This window comes from Miscanthus floridulus, chromosome 17 (assembly GCF_019320115.1).
Source record: "Miscanthus floridulus cultivar M001 chromosome 17, ASM1932011v1, whole genome shotgun sequence".
In the NCBI taxonomy this organism is placed as follows: domain Eukaryota; kingdom Viridiplantae; phylum Streptophyta; class Magnoliopsida; order Poales; family Poaceae; genus Miscanthus; species Miscanthus floridulus.
In genome coordinates this window covers 87439980-87459496 of record NC_089596.1, presented here as the reverse complement: position 1 = coordinate 87459496, position 19517 = coordinate 87439980, and the positions used below count along the sequence as shown (strand labels likewise).

General features: G+C 45.6%; 2 protein-coding genes and 1 long non-coding RNA gene across 4 annotated transcripts; 2 read left to right on the top strand and 1 right to left on the bottom strand.

Moving 5' to 3' along the window:
* Positions 1-6868: 6868 nt before the first annotated feature.
* Positions 6869-8292, bottom strand: LOC136519125 (leucine-rich repeat protein 1-like). Its single transcript, XM_066512778.1, has 5 exons — positions 8004-8292; positions 7557-7700; positions 7355-7426; positions 7135-7206; positions 6869-7045 (listed from the first exon to the last, which is right to left on the bottom strand). The coding sequence occupies exons 1-5, from the start codon at positions 8237-8239 to the stop codon at positions 6991-6993; spliced, it is 579 nt and encodes a 192-aa protein (XP_066368875.1). The 5' UTR covers positions 8240-8292; the 3' UTR covers positions 6869-6990.
* A 3769-nt stretch (positions 8293-12061) lies between these two features.
* LOC136518902 (uncharacterized) lies at positions 12062-13555 on the top strand. Its single transcript, XR_010774650.1, has 3 exons — positions 12062-12342; positions 12636-12689; positions 13294-13555. It is a non-coding gene; the product is annotated as an uncharacterized lncRNA (long non-coding RNA).
* Positions 13556-14397: 842 nt separating this feature from the next.
* Positions 14398-17546, top strand: LOC136518100 (histone H3-like centromeric protein CENH3). Of its 2 annotated transcripts, none has more exons than XM_066511758.1 (7): positions 14398-15116; positions 15221-15246; positions 15348-15387; positions 15836-15960; positions 16057-16134; positions 16868-16943; positions 17350-17546. In XM_066511758.1, exons 1-7 carry the CDS (start codon positions 15041-15043, stop codon positions 17400-17402), a joined length of 474 nt encoding a protein of 157 aa, XP_066367855.1. In that variant the 5' UTR covers positions 14398-15040; the 3' UTR covers positions 17403-17546. The 2 variants fall into 2 exon arrangements, with proteins under 2 accessions (XP_066367855.1, XP_066367856.1); XM_066511759.1 differs by having other exon boundaries at positions 14410-15116; positions 15839-15960.
* The last annotated feature ends 1971 nt before the right edge of the window (positions 17547-19517 follow it).

Here is a 19517-nt window from a genome sequence, read left to right as displayed (position 1 = left end):
ACGGTCTGCCGAACAGGCTGATTATCTACTGGAGTTGAGTAGCATCTCCTGATTTTCTACACAATATGCGAGTAAGGCTTTGTTTAGTTCCTCGTCTAAAGTTTAGTCCATGTCCTATCGAATATTTAGACACATGCATGAAGTATTAAATATAGACTAAAAAATAATTAATTATTTAGATTACGATTAATTTGCGAGACGATTTTTTTAAGGCTAACGTGTCTATGAATTGATGATGTGGTGCTATAGTAAAAATCTACGGTACATGTGCTGCCGTCGGATTAATTATGCTTAATAAATTCGTCTCGCGGAATATCGAGGACTTCTATAATTTATTTTATTATTATTATCCGAACACTTCCATTGATATTCGACATAATATTTGATGTGACGTCATAAACTTTAACCCCTGAATTAAAAAAAGCCCTACCTCCTCGGACTTGCCTGGTTTCAACACGGTGACGGCTCCTGTCAGAAATAATAGTACCTGACAGACTGCACAACAGCCATTCCGTACGCTCTGTTCATTCGCACGTGTTTCACCCGCTAGTCGCACGCTCGCCAGCGTAGGGGACTCGTACCCGACACTACTACCCGTACAGCACTAATGTCACACTGTTCACTGATCGGCGCCCAGTGCACGCCACAGTTGTCGTTGCCGAGCAGCGCGCGGCTTCATGTGGCAGTCCTGAAGCAGGGCCTGTTTGGTTCCTACCCCGGAACCAAACTGCTTGGGCGAAGAGGTTTCCGGAACCTGCCTGTGTTTCGTTTGGTCGAAGGACCCAGGCAACGCTGTTCAGGCCTAGGCGAGCAAAAGAGGTCGCCTGGCTGGGGGCGACGCTGCCGGAAGCATTTAACCGTGATTAATTATTTCCTATATGGTCCTCAAAAGCACAACGTTGATGCATTTGCAGCCTGTTTGTTTCGGCTGGAATGGCTTATAAGCCATGGCTGAAAACACTGCTGACTAGTTTGGTGTGAGAGAAAAATAGTCAATGCTTATAAGCTAGATACGAGCTGCCGAACAGGCTGTTCCTTCTCCGTATTAATTTACATTTTGACATTACCATAGTTAATTTCATTAACAGTAACAGTAACGGTAGAGCTGACCTTTCTTATAGCTCACTGAATTTAAATTGGTAAAGCATAATACTAACCTTTATAAAATAGTTTTTCTAAATTGTTAATTTTAATCATATGTAAAGTAAGAAAAATGCACTCATCTATTTTATTTTATTACCATATGTTTATTCGTGTGTCTAGTTAAGGTATTACCGATTAAGAAAATAAATTGATTGCTTCTTCATTAGACAAGAAAACATTCATGATTTATTTGTTAGCTTTTTCGCCAGGCTTCCAACCAAACAGTCAACTTCCAACTTGCCTGGTCAAATAAAAAATTTTAAATTTCCAGACAACTCACAGAACACTTTTTATGAGGCAAATCATCCGGCAACCAAACAGCCCTCAAGCACCAGCACGACTCCACTCCACGGACATGGAACACGAACCAACGGGCACGGGCAGCCGATAGTGACTGACCGACTGACCTGACCTGACCTTAACCACCGCTGCAGCGGAGCGGAGGCCAGCGAGATCGGGCGCCGATTTTCCTCCGGTCTCCGGCCGCGGATCCACCGGCCAGCCAGCGGCGTGGGTCATCAGGTCAGCGTGGTGCACTGGCAGTGACACGGACCGTCAATTTATGGAACAACTGCTGAGATGCAGATTGGGTGGAGAGATTTTTCAAGATCTCGTCTCTGGAGCAGTTGAGCACAGCACGCTACAAAAATTTAGTTGTCTCGTAACCACGTACGATTATGAACCTAGTTTTATAAAAACAGAAAACAAGGTTTACTAAGATAAAGATTTGACAAATCATGATTTAACTAGTATTTAGCTTGCTATCAAAACTTGCCAACTAATTTTTGTGAATGCCCCTAATACTTGCCAATCTATTCAGCTGGCTAATTTTCGGCTGGTACTGATACTGATTTGTTATAAAAAAAATTATTTCATAGCTAAAAAGTAACGGTGATAAGTTCGTGCGAACAAGGCAGGGATTCCCTCTTGATGCGAGAAATATCAAGCATTTGACTATTCATTCATCGAGCCGTCGCCGACCCTGGCATGACCCGTCGTTTCGAAGGGTGAGCTTGCTCTGTGCTACACCTACACTGCTATCTTCCTGCGGAAGCCATTGCTGTGCGTGGCCTTGTGCTTCACCTCGCCGCTGAAGGAGATAGCAGTCGAACCACCGACCGCCGCTATGGCTCCCAAGAAAACCGGATCAAGGTGGAGCAAGAGCTCCAGGGCGAGAGCTGCCCTGATCGGGCAACGCCGCCGTCGAAGCCAGGTCCTGTCCTCGCCTCGCGAGCAAACGCTTTTCCACCCCAAATCACCATGAACAATCCATCGTCCCTGATGCTACTTCCGCCGTCGTTTTAGATACTCTTTCGTAGTTTCCTTAGCCGCACCACTGCCGCTCAGCGGTACGGGCTCTAAGTGCGGCACTGCCACAGCACAGCACTATACAGCAGTAATATATTAAAGAGATAAGCTTCCTAGCACAGATATATAACAAGCTATAGTAAACAAAGATATACATACAAATAGAAGTACTTAGATAGCAATGGTACAATAAATAGAGTTTTTTTTTCATTTTACATCATAAAAAAATAATATTATTTTTTTAATGCGACAAGCGTTAGTACGCGATTATTATACTGCTGAAATTTTATATTATTTTTTCGTACATCTTAACTATCTCAAATGTAAAAACTCAAAACTATAAAGTTGTAGATCTCATTGAGAGTTACAATTTTCATATCAAAAGTATCTTCATTTGACAACATACAAAAAAAGATATTATTTTTCTAATGCGATAAGCACTTTACGTGGTTATTATGCTCCTGAAATTTTATATTATTTTTTAGCATCTTAGAGTCCTCAAATGAAAAAAAAATTAAAATTATAAAGTTGTAGATCTCATCGAGAACTACAATTTTCATATAAATTACATGTCGTATCAAAGAGTTATGATTTTTCAAAGGTTTTGTCTTGTCACGCCACTCCCGGTGGCGTGACAGAACAATACAGCGTTTTCCACGTCGGAAATGCCGTCTAACGTGGCATATGTTGCCACGCTAATGCATTTGGCATGACAACGTTATTGGGTTGCGCCAGCGTCGCGCTAGGTCAAATCCGTAAAAAATTTTAGGAGCGATTATTATTAAAATATTAAATAAAAATGGATTAAAAATAAAAAAATTCTCCTAGGGGCGCAAGCCCCTCCAGTTTTCTAATAAAAAAATCTAGCTTGCTGTGTGGTCATACTTGATTGTTATTGTAGAATAAATTTTGTGCCTCTGGCGAGAACTTGTCTACTGTACTGACCGGCAAAGAGAACATAGAATTGACTTCATTTCACACGACTCAAGAAATAATTATATGATCTCCTTACTATCTAACAATTGTCTTGTGCATTTTCTATGGGTTCTTAGTTTTTTCTGTGCCCTTCTGCACGCAGCAGATTTTTACTTGAATGAAGGCTCTGTTCGATTGATAAGCTCTGTAGATTCTAGCTGATAAGTCGGCTCATAAATTCAAACGAACAGAGCCGAAACTTTCGATGTAGAGCTTCAGTTAACCATCCGTCAGATGCTTGCTAGCAGCAGTAAGATTTCACTAGGACGAATATAGAATATTGTTTTCCCCTAGAAAGAGATCCTCTGATGTACCCTCCCCTGGTGTTGTCGCTGACATGCAGGCCCCAGTGAGGGATCCCGGATTCGAGTCCAGGATATGCCTAGCAAAAACATCTCACATGTAATATGGTATAATATAATCCAAGACATCCTCTAGACCGAGCGGACACCAAGCGCAGACGATCTGGAGACTAAAGTACTTAAGACAGTTAGACTTTTTTAGTTTGGACTTTCTAAATTATACTAGTACTAATGATTTTGGCTAAAATCAAGGGTAGTCGGGGCCTATCTGGACTAGGACTGGGTCCGCTGGGTGTGGGCCCTCCTGTTAGCAACGGTGTCACAAGTGGCTTAAGCTAGAGGAACCAGTTCTGTTTTCCCCTTTTTATTTGTTTTTTTTTCAAAAGGCCACTAGAGATTTGCCAATACATTATTAGTAGATAGAAAAATTAAAATTAAAAAAACAGAGAATAAAGTACAACTTCCACCACAATACCACACCGTCTCCAGAATAGACTGTGGGGTTAACAAATCAAAGAGGGCAAATCCCTGATCCCTGGAAGCCGAAAGAACACACAACCCTAGAAAACAAAAGGAAGCAACAAGACTAATCATCCTGGAAAGACATCGACCATGCTAGTAAATTTAGAGATGCACTTGGCCAGCCATATTTAGCTTTACAAAATATTTTAGCTTTTCTCTTGGAGTTGCTCTAACACTGAGATTCGAAAAAGCTACCTACAGTGGCTGTTTAGCTTAAAGGGCGTACCCAGTGCAGAGAGCTCCTGCTCTGTGCGGGGTCTGAGAAATGGTATTAGTGGCAAGCCTTATCATCGCCTGTGCAATGCGAGGAGACCGCGACTCGAACCTAGAACCTTCCGGTCACATGCGGTAAGACTCTACCGCTTGCACCAGTCACAAGCTGTTTAGCTTCTTGTTGAAAAAAAAAAAATCCTTTTATTCCTCTCGTTCCAAAAATTCTACCAAAAATTGACTAAAAGACCGTTAAACTCGCAACATTGTGATTTTTCAATCTGATATCCATTTTTGGCAACATTTGTAAATTATGCCGCTCTGATTCTGTTCCAGAGGGCATCCAAGTTCAACCAACCAAGTAGTAACCTCTATTTTTACTGTGTGGCCATATTGTTTCAGTCCCCAAGCTACAAAGTGGGCACGAACTGTTATGTCGCCACCCTTTTTTTTATGGAAAATGTCGCGACCCTTTCCTCCTAGGATTATCCACTGTTAAAATCTTATTGTGCAACAAGGTCCATGCAAAGAATCTGGCCTTTGGTTCTGCCTTGGCTTGCCAGATCGGAATGATCCTCATCCTACTGAAACTGCCCATGAATCAGATAAGATACACACTTTTGGGTGTGTATTCGTCAATGTCCAACGCCAAACAATTTTGTCACAAGCAGGTCACTAAAAAATTCATGCACCAAGAGGAGTATTTCTGTAGCATTTAGCTAATGGTAACTCGCTTTGCTCTTTCCTCTTCTTCTTTTTTTGATAAGATAACTTGCTTTGCTGGGTTAACCTGAACAAGAGGAGACATGAATTTGATCCTAACTATCTGTTTTCTGTTCCTCAAAATGATTTGCGGAAAATGATTTTTTTTAGGGACAGTTCAGATAAAGTGTAGTGCAAATATTTCCCTGGCTTGGCACGTGTTGGGGTTTTGACTTCGCTTAGAAAACTCAGCCCCTAAAACTTCAGAGTTGAAGATGTAATTTCCATAACAAAGTTTGCCTACAGGGAAAGAAACAATGCGAAGATGAAAATTCGACTTCGCTGAGAAAAGTTCATCTTCGCTGGAGGAGAAGAGAAGATTGAAACAAGACTGAGCGAAGACAAGAATTCGACTTCGCTTAGTAATTGAAGACAGAAGAAGACGGAGCAAAAAATCGACTAAGTCCAAAGACGAAGTCATCAAGAAGATTGAGGACCAATGTTGAAGAATGGAGACCTAGATAGAGAAAAAGACCACTTCGCCCTTGTAGTTGAAAAGGGTTGTAATGATTTGAGTTGGGGGTAAAATGGTCATTTGTATATAAAATACAAAGACTAGGATCTCTATAAATACTCCCTATGATATGTACAGTACAATCATGAAATGAATACAACTTTGACTTGTGTTCTGACTTGCTGGGGCGATTATTTTACCCAACAGCACGATACGGTGGAAAGAAGAATCAGTTGATTTTTTATTTTTATTTTTGGTTGTAGTGTTATTGTGTTGGGTGAGAAACTAAGAAATAGCCTAGGATGGTAGGAATACCAACTTCACTATGGTCCTTCCAGTTCCAGGACCAATTTTTGGGAGCTGCAGGGGAAGCAACAACTGGCACAAGTTGTATACGTTAGCTGGAGTGGGCTGGGGGGCTTTGTGGAAAATAGGAAATGGTCTCGTTTTCTAACAGAGTGCTAAAGTCACCTAAACAAGCTGAAGCTGCTTACAAAGCTTTCGGATTTCTTAATCACTGGCAGCTGCTGGCGAGGAAGAGGAATGAGGAGAAGAACATGCTAGAGGATCTCCTGAGGAAGCTGAAGGAAAGCCTGGTGAAGCGTGTCTGAGAGGGGAGCCGTGCAATAGGAGTAGCCTCTCCTGTTGGTTTCTGATATGTCCTATCCTACTAGTGTTAAGGTCGTTGTCTATCGCTAGTTGTTTCGTGGCGTCTCTGGTTTTAGGGAGGTGGAACCGTTCTCTGGTTCTAGTAGACTTCTAGTATATGTAAATCTATTATTCCTGAATGTTTAAGTAGGCAGGGTGAGGCAAGTACTACCTCTCCATGTATCCACCAATACCAAGCTTACTTGGTTGTAGAACTAGTTAAGGGATGTGCTTAGCATGTGTAATGTTTTGGCACGAATCTGGATGCTTTAACGACCTGTCCTGTAATCTGCCCTGCGTTAAAACTCTGAAGCAAGCTGAGGGTGTGCATGGCTGTTGGCTGGTGGTTTCTCTATCAGTAATGGAGCAGATATATATATATGTCTGTTCTTTCGGTGTTTTCGCTTAAAAGCTCCGAAGCTCCCATGCTAACCGTTTAGTATGGTCTGTCTTCCAATCACCATTGCTGACATTAGCTTATCGAAATAGCATACTTGGAGTAGCAGTAGCGATCAATGTCATGTATACCGAGTACAATCTAGGCCCATATAAAGGGCCGTTGGGCATGGAGCAAGGCCTTTTGCCCTGACACAGTGACACGATCTGCATCAGACCTCTTGCTCTACCTAATGTTGGATCATTATTCAGACAGTGACAGCCAGCCATCTAGCAGTTGGGTTCATACTCGCCCCCCTGATGCAGCCGCGGGTTGTTGGCGAAGCTGCGCAACACACAAAGAGACAGAGCTGAGCGTTGGAGCATTCTTGCAGTTTCTGAACATCATGAACTCATGGAGGAAGCTCGGCATACCTGCTAGCGGGAATTTTCTGGAATGCTCCGTCTGTCGGGATCGTGCCGCAAAGGTCATTGTTGGAGAAATCTCTGCAGCAGCAGCAGCAGAAGCAGAAAAGAAGAAGAATGTTGAGGCATGGTTCAATTGAGTATAACATACAGTAGTGCGCAAGACTGAAACAATGGATACACTGAGAACAACAGCTCAGGTTCAACTGATGTAGTAGATAGTACTCACGCAATTCCAAGATTGGGCAGCCCAGCAAGCTCCCTTGGGATCGGCCCCGTTAGGCGATTGTGATCCAAATGCCTGCCGACGACAGTGTTGAAGAAGAACATTCACGCACGCAGTGTGTTGTGTGTGTTACTCGCAGAACAGAACAGAACAGAACAATAGCGTAACCGAGAAATACGCTAACTACTATTCCCGGACAACTTACAGGAATGTCAAGGACTTGGCGTTCCCGAGCGCTGCGGGTATAGCTCCTGAAATGCTGTTGCTGGACAGGTCCAAGCTGAACAGCTTCTCCAGTTGTCCCAGCTCGGGCGCCAGAGTACCCGACAAGTTCAGGTTCCCAAGATCCCTGTCGAATATAATGAAGATGCAGTTTAGAGCAAACAAGTATAGGAATGATAGATTTTGCAAAATGTTTTTACATAGTAGCACAAAAAGAATACAGTTCTAATCATGATGTATTTCGAAAGATTTTCCTCTATCTGAGACTTCGAGTACGTCTCACATCATCGATCAATGGACGATTGGAGCACAAGTGTCTGTCTGTATATGCAGGCAAGATCCAAAACGAAGAGGGCAATCAAAAGATAATATGCAGTGTAGGCAAGAAAGAAGCGGCTAGTGCCTGCCTAGCATAGCATAGACCACTCACAGACGGGTGACGCGGTTGTCGCCGTCGCAACTGACATAAAACCACGTGCACGGGTTCACCAAGCTTGGGTCCCAGCTCTTGAGGTTGCCATCGGGGTCCTCAAGGCCTTTGTGCAGCGCCGCCAGCGCGTCGCCGTCCTGGTTTGCCGCCACCGGCTCCAGGGACGACGCCACAGCCATCGCCATGAGGGCGAATGCAGCGATCGACAAGGTTCTCCTCGTGCCTGTGACTTCCATGGCGGGCGGTTGACAATGTGATCTGATCAGGAGGGAGACGAGCAACAAGTGTAGCCAAGGCCTGTTGTGGTGATGCAGTGTGCTTGGTGGCCTTCGTTAGGTGGTTTTTAAATTGACAGGGAGGCTTGAAGCCAGGTGGCAGTTGACACACTAGCGTAAATGCTATCTTTACCGACAAGATATGCATAAGGAAGCCTATAATTCCATATTGTATCACTATTATTAGCGTGCTTTCAATTGAAGTTAATTACTTCTATATTGCACCCAATATGTTGGCAATGACTCACTAGCAACATTATGGGTATGTTTGGATCCAACCAACTAATAATTAGCTGCTAAAAAATTAATTGGTCAGAGCAGCTCCAAAAGTACCCTGTATTTTCTTTCAAAAACATAAAGTTTTATGACACCTAAAAAATATCGGAAACAATAAAGAAGGTCATCTTCAAGAGTTTCTAATAATCCACCCCTAAAATATAGAAGACAATTTTACATCAGGAATCCTATACTATTTCTAAATTATCCTAACCACTTTTATATATTCTTTCTCTCTTGTACATTTGCATCATGAACCATTTTCTACTCTTTATTTTTTCCACGCCCTTCCACCTTTAGATTGCTCGACAAACACGGGCGGGGAGAGAAGAGACGTGCAACTTGGAAGCGCGTAACTTTACGAGCAGCAGGGTGACTTTTCTCAAATTCTAAAAGATCAGAAGGATGGATTAGGAGTTGTTGGAGAGGAATTTTTTCTCATCTTGCTAAAAATCAAAGGTTAGGAACAGATTTATGAAAACTCTTGGAGATGTTCTTAGATCCAAAACAAACCGTCGGTTGTGTACCCAGCTAACAACTATCTTATTAACCTAGCTAATTAGTGGTAAATTGACTGAAATGTCCTCCCACCAACCGATAAGTATTAGCATCCCTCTATTCAAAATTATAAGATGTTTTAGCTTTTCTAGATGCATAGCATTTATCGTGCACTTAGATATACACTATGTCTAGATACAGAACAAAAACGATGTATCTAGAAAAATCAAAACATATTTTGGTAAAAAAAAATAGTAGAAAATAGTGGTATTTTGGTAAAACAACACTTCACCCACCTATTAGCTAGTTTGATCCAAACATCTCATAGGTAATAGTTCGCTAACTACTAGTTAGCCAACTAATTTTAGTTGGGAGCTAATAAAAAACTAGCTATTACTTCCATATGTTCCAAATTACCGTACCAAATTGACTACAATTAATCCCCTTTCCCTGTAACAAGCAATAAAGGGGACCGAGGCCAAACAAAAAAGGGCTCCGACAGATTTCCTTTCAATCCTCTTTCCCTAACTTTTTTTTCTCAAGCTCTCAAAAATCTCCCTCTCTCCCTCAAACAAAGAGCGAAGAAGCAGCTATTTTTCTTAATCCCCTTTCTCCACCTCCCCTTTCACTACCAAAGGCCCCATGCTCCCACTACACCGGTGAGCTCGGGCTCCGCGTTCGCGGCCTCCGCGCCAGTGAGCTCCCACATCCGCGCTGGCGAGCTTGGCTCTGCGTCCGTGTCGACGACTTCGAGCTCCGTGTCCATGCCACCCGCGCCGACGGGCTCGGCGTCCAGGAGATTCAGTGGGCTCCACACAGGTGGCTTAGCGTCTAGGCGGGCGGGCACGCATGGCACCGCCGTCGTCACGCTATGCTCCATTCCTCCCCATGCTATCATCAAGAGGAGCGAGAAGGGAGGAATCCACGCGTCGCGCCACCCCTTGCCGGTCGAGCAGGCACGCATGCCGCCGCGCAGCCATCGTCGCATGGGCAAGCTGCCTGCCGCCGTGCTGTGCAGGCTGCCTCCCCGTGCGCCTCGCGTGCGAGCCCCATGCCACTCCGAGCGTCCGGCGTTGAGAATAGAGGAAGAACGACGAGAGAAGCTGGAAGGGAGAAAGAGAGTTTTCCTTCATTGACACGTGGGTCATACATATTAGGGTTATTTCATGCCATTATAATTTTTGATGTTCGAAGAAACGCCATTATTATTCGTTTATTTTGAAGTATGTCATTACAATTCTTCGTTTCCTACAAAAATGTCACTGAATACGTATGGACACAGCCTGAGCCCAGCTACAGACGTATACGAAGACATATACTTCATCTCCTATGTCACTAACATGCGGGCCCCACATGTCATCTTCTTCTTCCTCCTGTCCGTCCCCTTCTACTCCTCAGAAACCCTCACTAAACTTTATGATTTAGTTTTGTCAATCTTTTGTACTATATTTTACGGGAAAGGGGGAAAGAGATCTAATGGAGCTGCTTTAAATAGATTGATTTTACTATGTATCTATATATAGTGTATATCTAAATATAAAATAAATATTATGTATCTAAAAAGATCAAAACATCTTATAATTTAGAATAGAGGGACAATTGTTAATAAACCCAAATAATTTAAATCCTAATTCACCTTGCCTCGTCTAACCGGGCAAAAAGTTGAAATAGTGAATAGTGTTTGGTTCTCTCCCGTCGGTTGCCTCGTTGCTCATGAGAACAAGGATTTTCTCGCTTTTTTGGGCAAGCCAATTCGACTAGCTGTGCTAGCAAAGCGAGCAGTTGGAGCATTTAGGATAACAATGTTGTCAAAAAAACAATTAGTATTGTATCATATATGTTTTGAGTAGAGACTTGATTAGTGACATAAGCTAGCAATAGTATTCGTGTGTTTTGTTGCAACAGTACTATTGTTTCTTGCGTGTGCTCTCGGTGTTGTTGGTTGGCATCCATGAAAATTGTTTTCAACTATTTCTCATGTGTAATTAGAAGCTCCCGTTAGCGAGCTTAGTGAGTTGCTTGATTTGCCATCCTTTGCATATGTGCTGTTTTGAGAAATTCCTAGTTATTCCTAGGGTTGATATATCACTAGTTGACGTGTATGATCTTGGCAATTAGAAGAGAGGCATGTTGGGTTATAATCGTGATATAGGCTAAGTACGTTCTTCTCAGCAAAGAATTTTAATCGGCTTCCATTCACTCGTGCTTTGGTTGCCATTTCAGTTCTTCAGATTTAAAGGAAAAGAATCACAAAATATGAATTTTTATCTAAATATCGTCTCATGGGGTTCATCCTGTGTGTGGTTTGGTTTATATTGTCATTAATTTGCCAAAACCCACAATAGGAATGGCTACACTTTTGGCCCCCCTTAATCATGTCCCACTACAAAATCTTTGAAACAAAATGATGTATCAAATTCAGAACATTGTTATCCTAAATACTAAATGGTAAACAATCGATCACTTGCCATTGTTCAAGCTAAACGGCCACTAAAAATAGGCAAAATGACCGTTTAAACATGATAAATGCCCGAATATATCATCGTGTAGCATTTACACGATATACCATTGTATAACGTTTAATCAATATTTAAATGGGCTAAATGACCATTTAGACAAATAATACCATGGAACCATCACAAGTCATATTTTATTACTAAAGATGGACAAACGTGGATAAAAGACGGGTTGACCCTTCCTACTATATCATTTGATGGTTATTTGTATTTGATCGATGACTCAAATGACTTGGCAGATGTCATTGAAATTAGAGAGACCTTGACGTGATTTGTCTCGTGCTCTGTGAGATTTTGTTAGCACTTTTAGGACCTCCTAATCTTATAGGTAAAATGTGGGCTAACGATGTTGGTCTTGCTCTGAGTTCTTTCTAACCTGATTGGAGGCTTACCAGCCCTTCAGCTACTGTTACCGTAAACGCGTTTTGGTGACCTATAACCGCGTCCGCTTCTACTTCCTCGCCTTTGCCTCTTCCCTGGCCGCATTGCCCTGGCCGGCAGCTACGCGCGTCCATCAGATCACGTCCTCGCCTTCTTCCTCTCCACCAACCGCAGCGTGTGCGGATGTCGCAACCAGCCCCGCCGGCGCCTGTGCGGCCGCATCTGGACGGAGAAGCAGGGGCGGCGACGACGCTTGGGGTGCGGGCAGGCCTGGGGTAGAAGCATCGGCTACAGGCCTCCCTTATCCCCATCTCTGCCGGTAACCATGGGGTGGTCTACCTCGCCGCCGTCCTCGACTACCTCACCGCCCCCTCGACTACCTCACCGCCTGAGGTTCGTGTCCCCTCCTCCATCTTTATCTGGTCTCCGATCCGGACCTGCCTTTAACTCAAGTTGTTCGATCTGGACTTGCCTTCAACTCGAGTTGTTTGATCTGGACCTACCTTCAACTCAGGTTACGTTGTTCGATCTGGTTGTTTGTTTCCGTGGTTGCGGCCACCCAAGCTAGCCTGTGCTATATTTGGTCTGTCGTGGTGGTTGCCCATTGTTCCTATGTGTTGCTTTATTATGCACAATACTGCTTACCTGTGCATTGAAGCGGAAAATGTTGTGGTGTTTTGTTTCAGGTCCAGGCTAAATTCCTGTTGCGACGAGAAAAATGTTTAGGTGACAGCGCCTTGGTAAGTTCCTGTCATCCTACCTTTTTATTTTGAAGCATGTATTCCTTTATTTAGAATTCATGCCATGTGTGCTTGCCTCCGTACATACTTTGGTTGATATAACACAATGCATGCCTGTCTGTGGGATACATACTTCACTACATCAAACCTGTATCTTCATGCTACGAGTTAAGCCTTTTCCCTTTTTCCAATCAAACATGTATCTTCAAGCCTCTGTATGAGTACATATGTTTGTGAGATATGGTGATTGTCAACTATGGCTTGGTAGATATATCTAGATTATTGCTCTTAGATTTTTGTTCCCAAATTTGTTGCAACATTTGCCAATTAGATATTGTTCCGTGCTTATACTAATTATCTATTCTTGCATGCTTATGCTAATTACGTGTTGTTCTGTTTCCATGCAATTTACTGATGTGGTGCAATTCAGCTGAAATGGTTTCCTCAAACAATGCTTTCGCTACTGTCAGAAATGGCCTTCTGTGCACCTTGATCAGGAAATTATTTCTTTAATCATTGTATTTGGATTGCCTGCAATCATTATAGGGCATGGAACTATGCCATTGTCCACCTGTAACTATGCTCTGTTTCGTGCCTGATGCAGTTCGCATGGTCGCGCTACCGCTTGCCGGAGTTGTTCAGTTTGTTGCAGTTACTGGAGATGCCTACTCAGATTCGTCAATTCATTATATTTTCTTTTGTTTCGGACTTTAGTTCCATCTCACTAGAATGGTCATAATTAGTCCTAGAAAAAAAATAGTCATGATTCAGGATGATTTGAGCCCCCTACAATTTCTGTAGCTTGGCAGGTCTGAATTCCTCATAATTAAGGATCAATGTGATATACTACTGTCATATTATTGTTCCATGTTTGTATGCAGAACTGTAGCAAACGCTGTTCATCGTGCTTCGCCAACACTGTTCGTTCGCTCTTCACCTACCGATTGTGTTGGACACTGTTCAAACACTATTTTTGTTACTCTAGTGATTTTTTTGCTGCTCCAGCCTCTACTGGAGCGGTGCCAGCGCGCCCACCCACCCGTGCTAGTGTTTATCAGGTTTGAAATGGTATGTGTCATAAAATTTCTTTGATCCAAGACTGTCTCATGGTACTCGCTTATCTGAAAATAAAATTATCCGTGGACAAAAATAATATGAGTTCACAGTTTGGCACCCGTTCTCCTTTTTTCATTAAAAGAAAACAAAAAGCTTGCAATCGAAATTTCGAACCCCTCTGTCCCCTGGCAAAAAAAAAGTTATTCTGACGTTTATTCCTCCACGTTTCCTACATCTCAAACGCCTAAGACGAACGACGCGTTCAGGCGACGCCCTCTTCTAGCGCATGCGCTCGCTCTCCCTCCGTCCCCCCCCCCCCCCCCCCCCCCCCCCCCCCCCCGGCGAGATCCTCCCTGGCGCCTGGCGAGCTCCTCCTTTCACACTCGCACCCCCACCCGTGCCGAGCTCCTCCCCCCCCCCACTCCGACGAGCGGACCCGACGACCTCCCCAACTCCGATGTGCGGATCCGGCTGCGGTCATGGCAAATCCGTGCGAGGTAGGTCCTCCTCTTTCTCCCTAGCTCTGGCGCGGCGGCTAGGGTTCCAGCCACACCCTTCTTCCCCAACTCTGGCGGCCTTAGAAGAGGCCGGATGGGGGAGGCAGGCAAGCCAAGCGGTGGGGATGGTGGAGGGCGGTTAGGAGCCCTAGTGGCGGTGGAAGCGGCCAGGCTAGGTCGGGGGCGGGTGAGCTCCGTCGTGGAGTGGGCGCGGGGTAGGAAGGCGACTGCCGTGGGCGCGCTAGGGCTCGGCCACGGTGGGGGTGGTGGCCGACGGCTAGGGCGAGAGGAGAAGCTGGAGAAAGAAGAAGACAGCTGCACCATTGGGTTCGAAATCTACGGTCACCGTTCATCGCCTAACCAAATCATTTTTTTAGACACCCTTATTCCTCCGAGGATTATCCATTGTTAAAATCTTATTGTGCAACAGGGTCCATACAAAGAATCGGGCCTTCGGACTGATCCTCAACCTACTTAAACTGCCCATGAATCAGCCAAGAGGCAAAAACCAAGCATCTCTCACTGCCATCCGGGTCCACTACTCCCAACGTTCGGCACGCCCAGGTAGCCGTTGCCCCGATGGCCCACTCGCACGCGCACACCGGTTAGCGGTCACCGCGAATCGTGAATACTTGTGACTACGGGGTGCTAACTATAAAAACGCCGCACATCTTTTCGTTTCGCCATTTCGTTCGTCCCCCCTTCCCGTAGAGAGAAACCCACCGTCGACCCGCCCGAGAGTTCTGAATCGAAACCGTCGGCCGCGGCCCGCGAGAGCAGTGCGGGGCGCCCACCGCGATGGCTCGAACCAAGCACCAGGCCGTGAGGAAGCCGACGCAGAAGCCCAAGAAGAAGCTCCAGTTCGAGCGCGCAGGTAAGCCCCGCGCCCCGCGCTCCCTCTCCGCCTCGCGAGCAGACGCTGCCGCTGCTCTCCGCCGCCCCTGGTGCTAAGCGCGTTCCGTGTTCCTTCTTTTGCAGGTGCGGCGAGTACCTCGGCGACCCCGGTGAGTGTGTGCGTGCGGGAATTGGTTTTAGCCCTCCTTTTGCGGTTTTGCCTTTCGTTGGGCTGGTCTTACTTGCTTGCAATATGTTTGATGGAATGCAGGAGAGGAATGCTGGGACCGGGGGAGGAGCGGCGGCTCGCGGTGAGGATCTCTTTGTCGTTGCTGGGTTTGGGAATTTCCGGCGCGAAATTAAGTGGATTTCTAGGTTTATCTGTGATATTTCTTCTTGTCTTCTCTTTTGGCTCTGGGGGTGAGAAGTGAGTGTAGTTGGGGGGTATTCCCTAGAGAAGCCGAGAAGCTGGGCGGACATGGTGCATTATTTCGCCGCACCGTTTGGTTTGGTGCTTTCCCATCCTTTTACTGCCAACATTGCCTTGTAAAAATTGAATGCATTTCTCAGTGTTGCTATTCGCGTTACGGGTTCGGTTGGTAGAACTATTCAATTTCTTGGCGCAATATGCATCTTCTTTTGTTGCAAGATGAGGGCGAATGTGCCAGTTCCATATGGGCGTCGCGATTTTGTAGTTACTACCTTGCTTGCTCTTCGTATTATAGGTGTCATTCACTATAGTATGTTTTCTTGGAGAAGCAGTTACACGGGCGCGTGTGGAGAAGAAGCATCGCTGGCGGGCAGGGACTGTAGCACTGCGGGAGATCAGGAAGTACCAGAAGTCCACTGAGCCGCTCATCCCCTTTGCGCCCTTCGTACGCGTGGTGGGTGCAACGTGTACCAATTGTTGTCCACTCCATAGAATGGGTTTGTTCTGCAGTCTGTCTGATGGAAAGTTATTCTTCTGAGGAAAAATGCAGGTTAAGGAGTTAACTGGATTCATAACAGACTGGAGGATAGGACGCTATACCCCTGAAGCCCTCCTTGCGCTGCAAGAGGTCAGTTGTGAAACATGTCTTGTGTATCAGTTAAGATCATCTTCTATAGACATAACTGTTATCATGAAGTCTTTTTCTGTTAATCGGTCTGGTACTACTTACTAATCAGGATTTCAGATTGCGGCCTTTCCTAGTGGTGTAGTCAAAAGGGAATTTACGTGCTGTTTTAGGTACTATTTGTTTCGGTGTTTTCAACACTGTAACTGTTTGTGCCGCGATTGGTTGCCGTTATTCCGTGTTTGTTTCTGCGACAGCGGAAGCGTTCACGGTGGGATGGGATACGGGCGCGTGAAACATTGTTACCGTCCATCTGTCTTATCCATTTACGCTGCTCGCAGGTCGCATTTTCCCTCCGCTCGCTCGTCGTGTGCGGCAACCAAACGAATAGCGGTTTTCGTTACTAGTGTAACTGGTAGCGGTTGCAACTCTTTCCATTTGCGTTACCACTCCCTATGGGAACCAAACAGCACCTTAGTGTAGATTCCATTTGTATTACCTGAGCTAGCTTCCTTGCTATTGGTGCCTCGATTGGACTGTTGTGATCGAAATGCAGAAAACTTTGTCGCCTGCATAGCATGATTAGATAACTTGAGTTTACATTTATTCGATACCTTGAGACTGCATTTCATATAGATAAATCCTAATTGTTCTGGTTAATTAAGAGTTTTAGGTTTCCATATTTTTGTATGTGCATCATTTAAATTCTTGTATTGTTTTTCCTCCCTGTCTACAGGCAGCAGAATTCCACTTGATAGAACTGTTTGAAGTGGCGAATCTGTGTGCCATCCATGCCAGGCGTGTCACCGTCAGTAAGTTATCACTGAATGAACTCCTTTTTCGCTCTGTACTATTACACCTAATGGAAATGTGATGCATTTTGGTTACACGATTCTTTAGTGATTCTGCTTCAGTTGGATATGATAAATCTAGATGTTATTTAGAGTGGCAAATTGCTTACGAGTGGAAATAGTAATGTTCAAATAGTGCAAAGTGCAATTATTAACTTTTAATAGGCCATTATATGGTTTGATTATCACCAAAGGCATCAAGAAATAGTAAATATTATAACAGCTATGACTATGACTTAGAGAGTGGACAAAAATTCGGTAATGGTGAAGAATTTAATTCAGCTTTGCATAAAACACTAAAATTGGCTAAGAAATCTGATAACTCAAGGAAATGAATTATCCTAAAATGTTTTCCTTCCTGCTGCAGTGCAAAAGGACATCCAACTTGCAAGGCGTATCGGAGGAAAGCGTTGGGCGTGATATCCATTCTGATTCTGATTGCCTTATTCGGGTGAACTTGTTTAGAGGAGTTAGACATACATTAGTGTTGTGAATGCTGCATGGTTCCTAATATGTTTCACAGTTAGTGGGTTCTAAATCCAGGCTCATGTATCGTCGTTTTTAGTCTGCGCCTCTGATATCTTTGTATTCTTCATTTTGCTGGGATGGATGGGATGATCTGTTAACATCTGTGGAGTATGTTATGTAGCAACTTTTAGCTGAACTGAAGAACCCTGCGCCCAAAGCAGCTGAAGATTGTGTGTTTTGGTCGCTCTTCAACCATTTGTTTGCTTCAGCTAACCATACTCTGCGAACTGTGATGTTTTCTTTCCCGTGATGTTCATGATTTACGCCTTTAGAGATCGATTCAGTCTGCTGTATGGACTATGGAGTAAACTGCATGCTGAAACGCAAGGCTGGATTCGAAGCAGGTCCAGCAGACCCGAACCACTGCTGAAACGGCAGATGCAGGTGCAGGAGGGCCTTTATGCACAGTGGAAGTGAGTAGGACATAGCAGAGAGAACAGAGAACCATGGTTCTTTCTCCTTTTGAACTGGGGTCCTGTTTCCCCTCTCGGGAGAGATGCTACTCATATGCCTGTTTTCATTTTTCTTACGACGTTTTCACACGTCTCGTTCCCCAGGTCACAGGTGAAAATGTTATTGCGCGCTGACTGTTGCAGTGTCGCCGATCTTGCGATAGCCGACATTTATTTCTCACATGCCCTTGCCGACATGGAGTTCATGAACATTCATGACTCATGAGATAGGCGCATGATGACAAGTAGCGGGTGCTCAATGCCATAGCCTGATGAAAAGCAAGAGGAGAAATGGAATCCCACGATTAAAGATATGAAGGCACGCTGAATCAGCGGTCTTCTAGGGTGTCCACGAACGCTTTTTTTATTTAGTGCGTTAGATAGAGATTTCACGACTCAGATGAGATAGATGAAACAACTGCACCCATTAAATGAAGTACGGCTTCCTGCTGATGGTACGCGACACGTAGATGGACGATGACGCCTGTCAGAGGACGGCGGATTCTCGACATGCATAGTCGGTGCCTAACATGGTGGTCGGTACGCATCCTCACATGCCGCTGAGGCCTTGCCGGCATGCATGCAAAAGCTGCTGACCCACGAATGCGAGTACTTGAGTGCATGCTGCTGTGGGGCCTCGCTTACATTGATGCATGCGTGAGCTATCTGTTGTCCATTGAAGCCCCAGCCCAGAGTGCAGCTACCTGTTTCCACCGAACCAGCAGTACAGGCCAGGCGCACCGAGTCCATTCCCTTTCCCTGCCGCATCCCTCCCCCGTAACCCTCTCCATCCTCACGCCTAGATCCGGTCCACTCCCCCTCCCTTCGCTTCACCTCCCAGCGCCAGCGGTGGCCAAGTAGAGGACCGACCGGCCAAGCCATCGTGCTCCCGGTCCCCGGCGGCGGCGCGGCCAGGCCAGCGAGCTCGGCGGCCCCTGGCGGCGTCGCGGCCCCCCACACCATAGCGGCGCGACCGGCCCCGAGGGTGGCGCGGCGGTCGTCCTCCAACAGCTGCCGCGACGGTCCTCCTCCACACCGCAGCGGGCAGCGTATCCTCCCTACCAGGGCCCGCGACGGCGCCCCTCCCTGACTGGCCATGGTGGGTCCGACGGGGCAGGCAAAAGGGCGGATTGCGGCCAGATGCGTGCCCCCCCGGCGTCGGCGCGACCAGCCGCGTGGCCCCTGGCGTCGGTGCGACCAGATGCACGGGTCCTCCGGTGGGGAAGGGGATGGGCCTCCCGAGCGTATCGCGCCGTCAGTCCGTCGCCCCTCCGTGTCACCCGCGTCCGAGAAAGCCAGCCACCACCGTGTCCTTGCGAGCTTCGAGTGGGATGACGAGCAAGCAAAGCGACAGGGTGCATCATTTCCTCCTCCCTAGCTCGACCCCTTCCTATGTTCACCAGATTTAATATTTGTGCCCCTTCATCTCTCCGTCAAGCAAGAGCCCATGGCGAGAGCTTGGATGGTGAGCAACTGGACAACCGCGTCACCTGTGTTGTGTGACCTGCGCGACCCCATGGCGAGAGCTTCTTTGGTGAGAAGACCTGCAGATAGG

Coding starts and splice junctions, on each gene's coding strand:
- LOC136519125 (XM_066512778.1), bottom strand. CDS start 8,239: ATGGAAGTCACAGGCACGAGGAGAACCTTGTCGATCGCTGCATTCGCC. Junction 7,427..7,556: donor GCCAAGTCCTTGACATTCCT/GTAAGTTGTCCG, acceptor TGTCGTCGGCAG/GCATTTGGATCACAATCGCC. Junction 7,207..7,354: donor CTGCCCAATCTTGGAATTGC/GTGAGTACTATC, acceptor CTGCTGCTGCAG/AGATTTCTCCAACAATGACC.
- LOC136518100 (XM_066511758.1), top strand. CDS start 15,041: ATGGCTCGAACCAAGCACCAGGCCGTGAGGAAGCCGACGCAGAAGCCC. Junction 15,247..15,347: donor CGAGTACCTCGGCGACCCCG/GTGAGTGTGTGC, acceptor GATGGAATGCAG/GAGAGGAATGCTGGGACCGG. Junction 15,388..15,835: donor GGGAGGAGCGGCGGCTCGCG/GTGAGGATCTCT, acceptor TTCTTGGAGAAG/CAGTTACACGGGCGCGTGTG.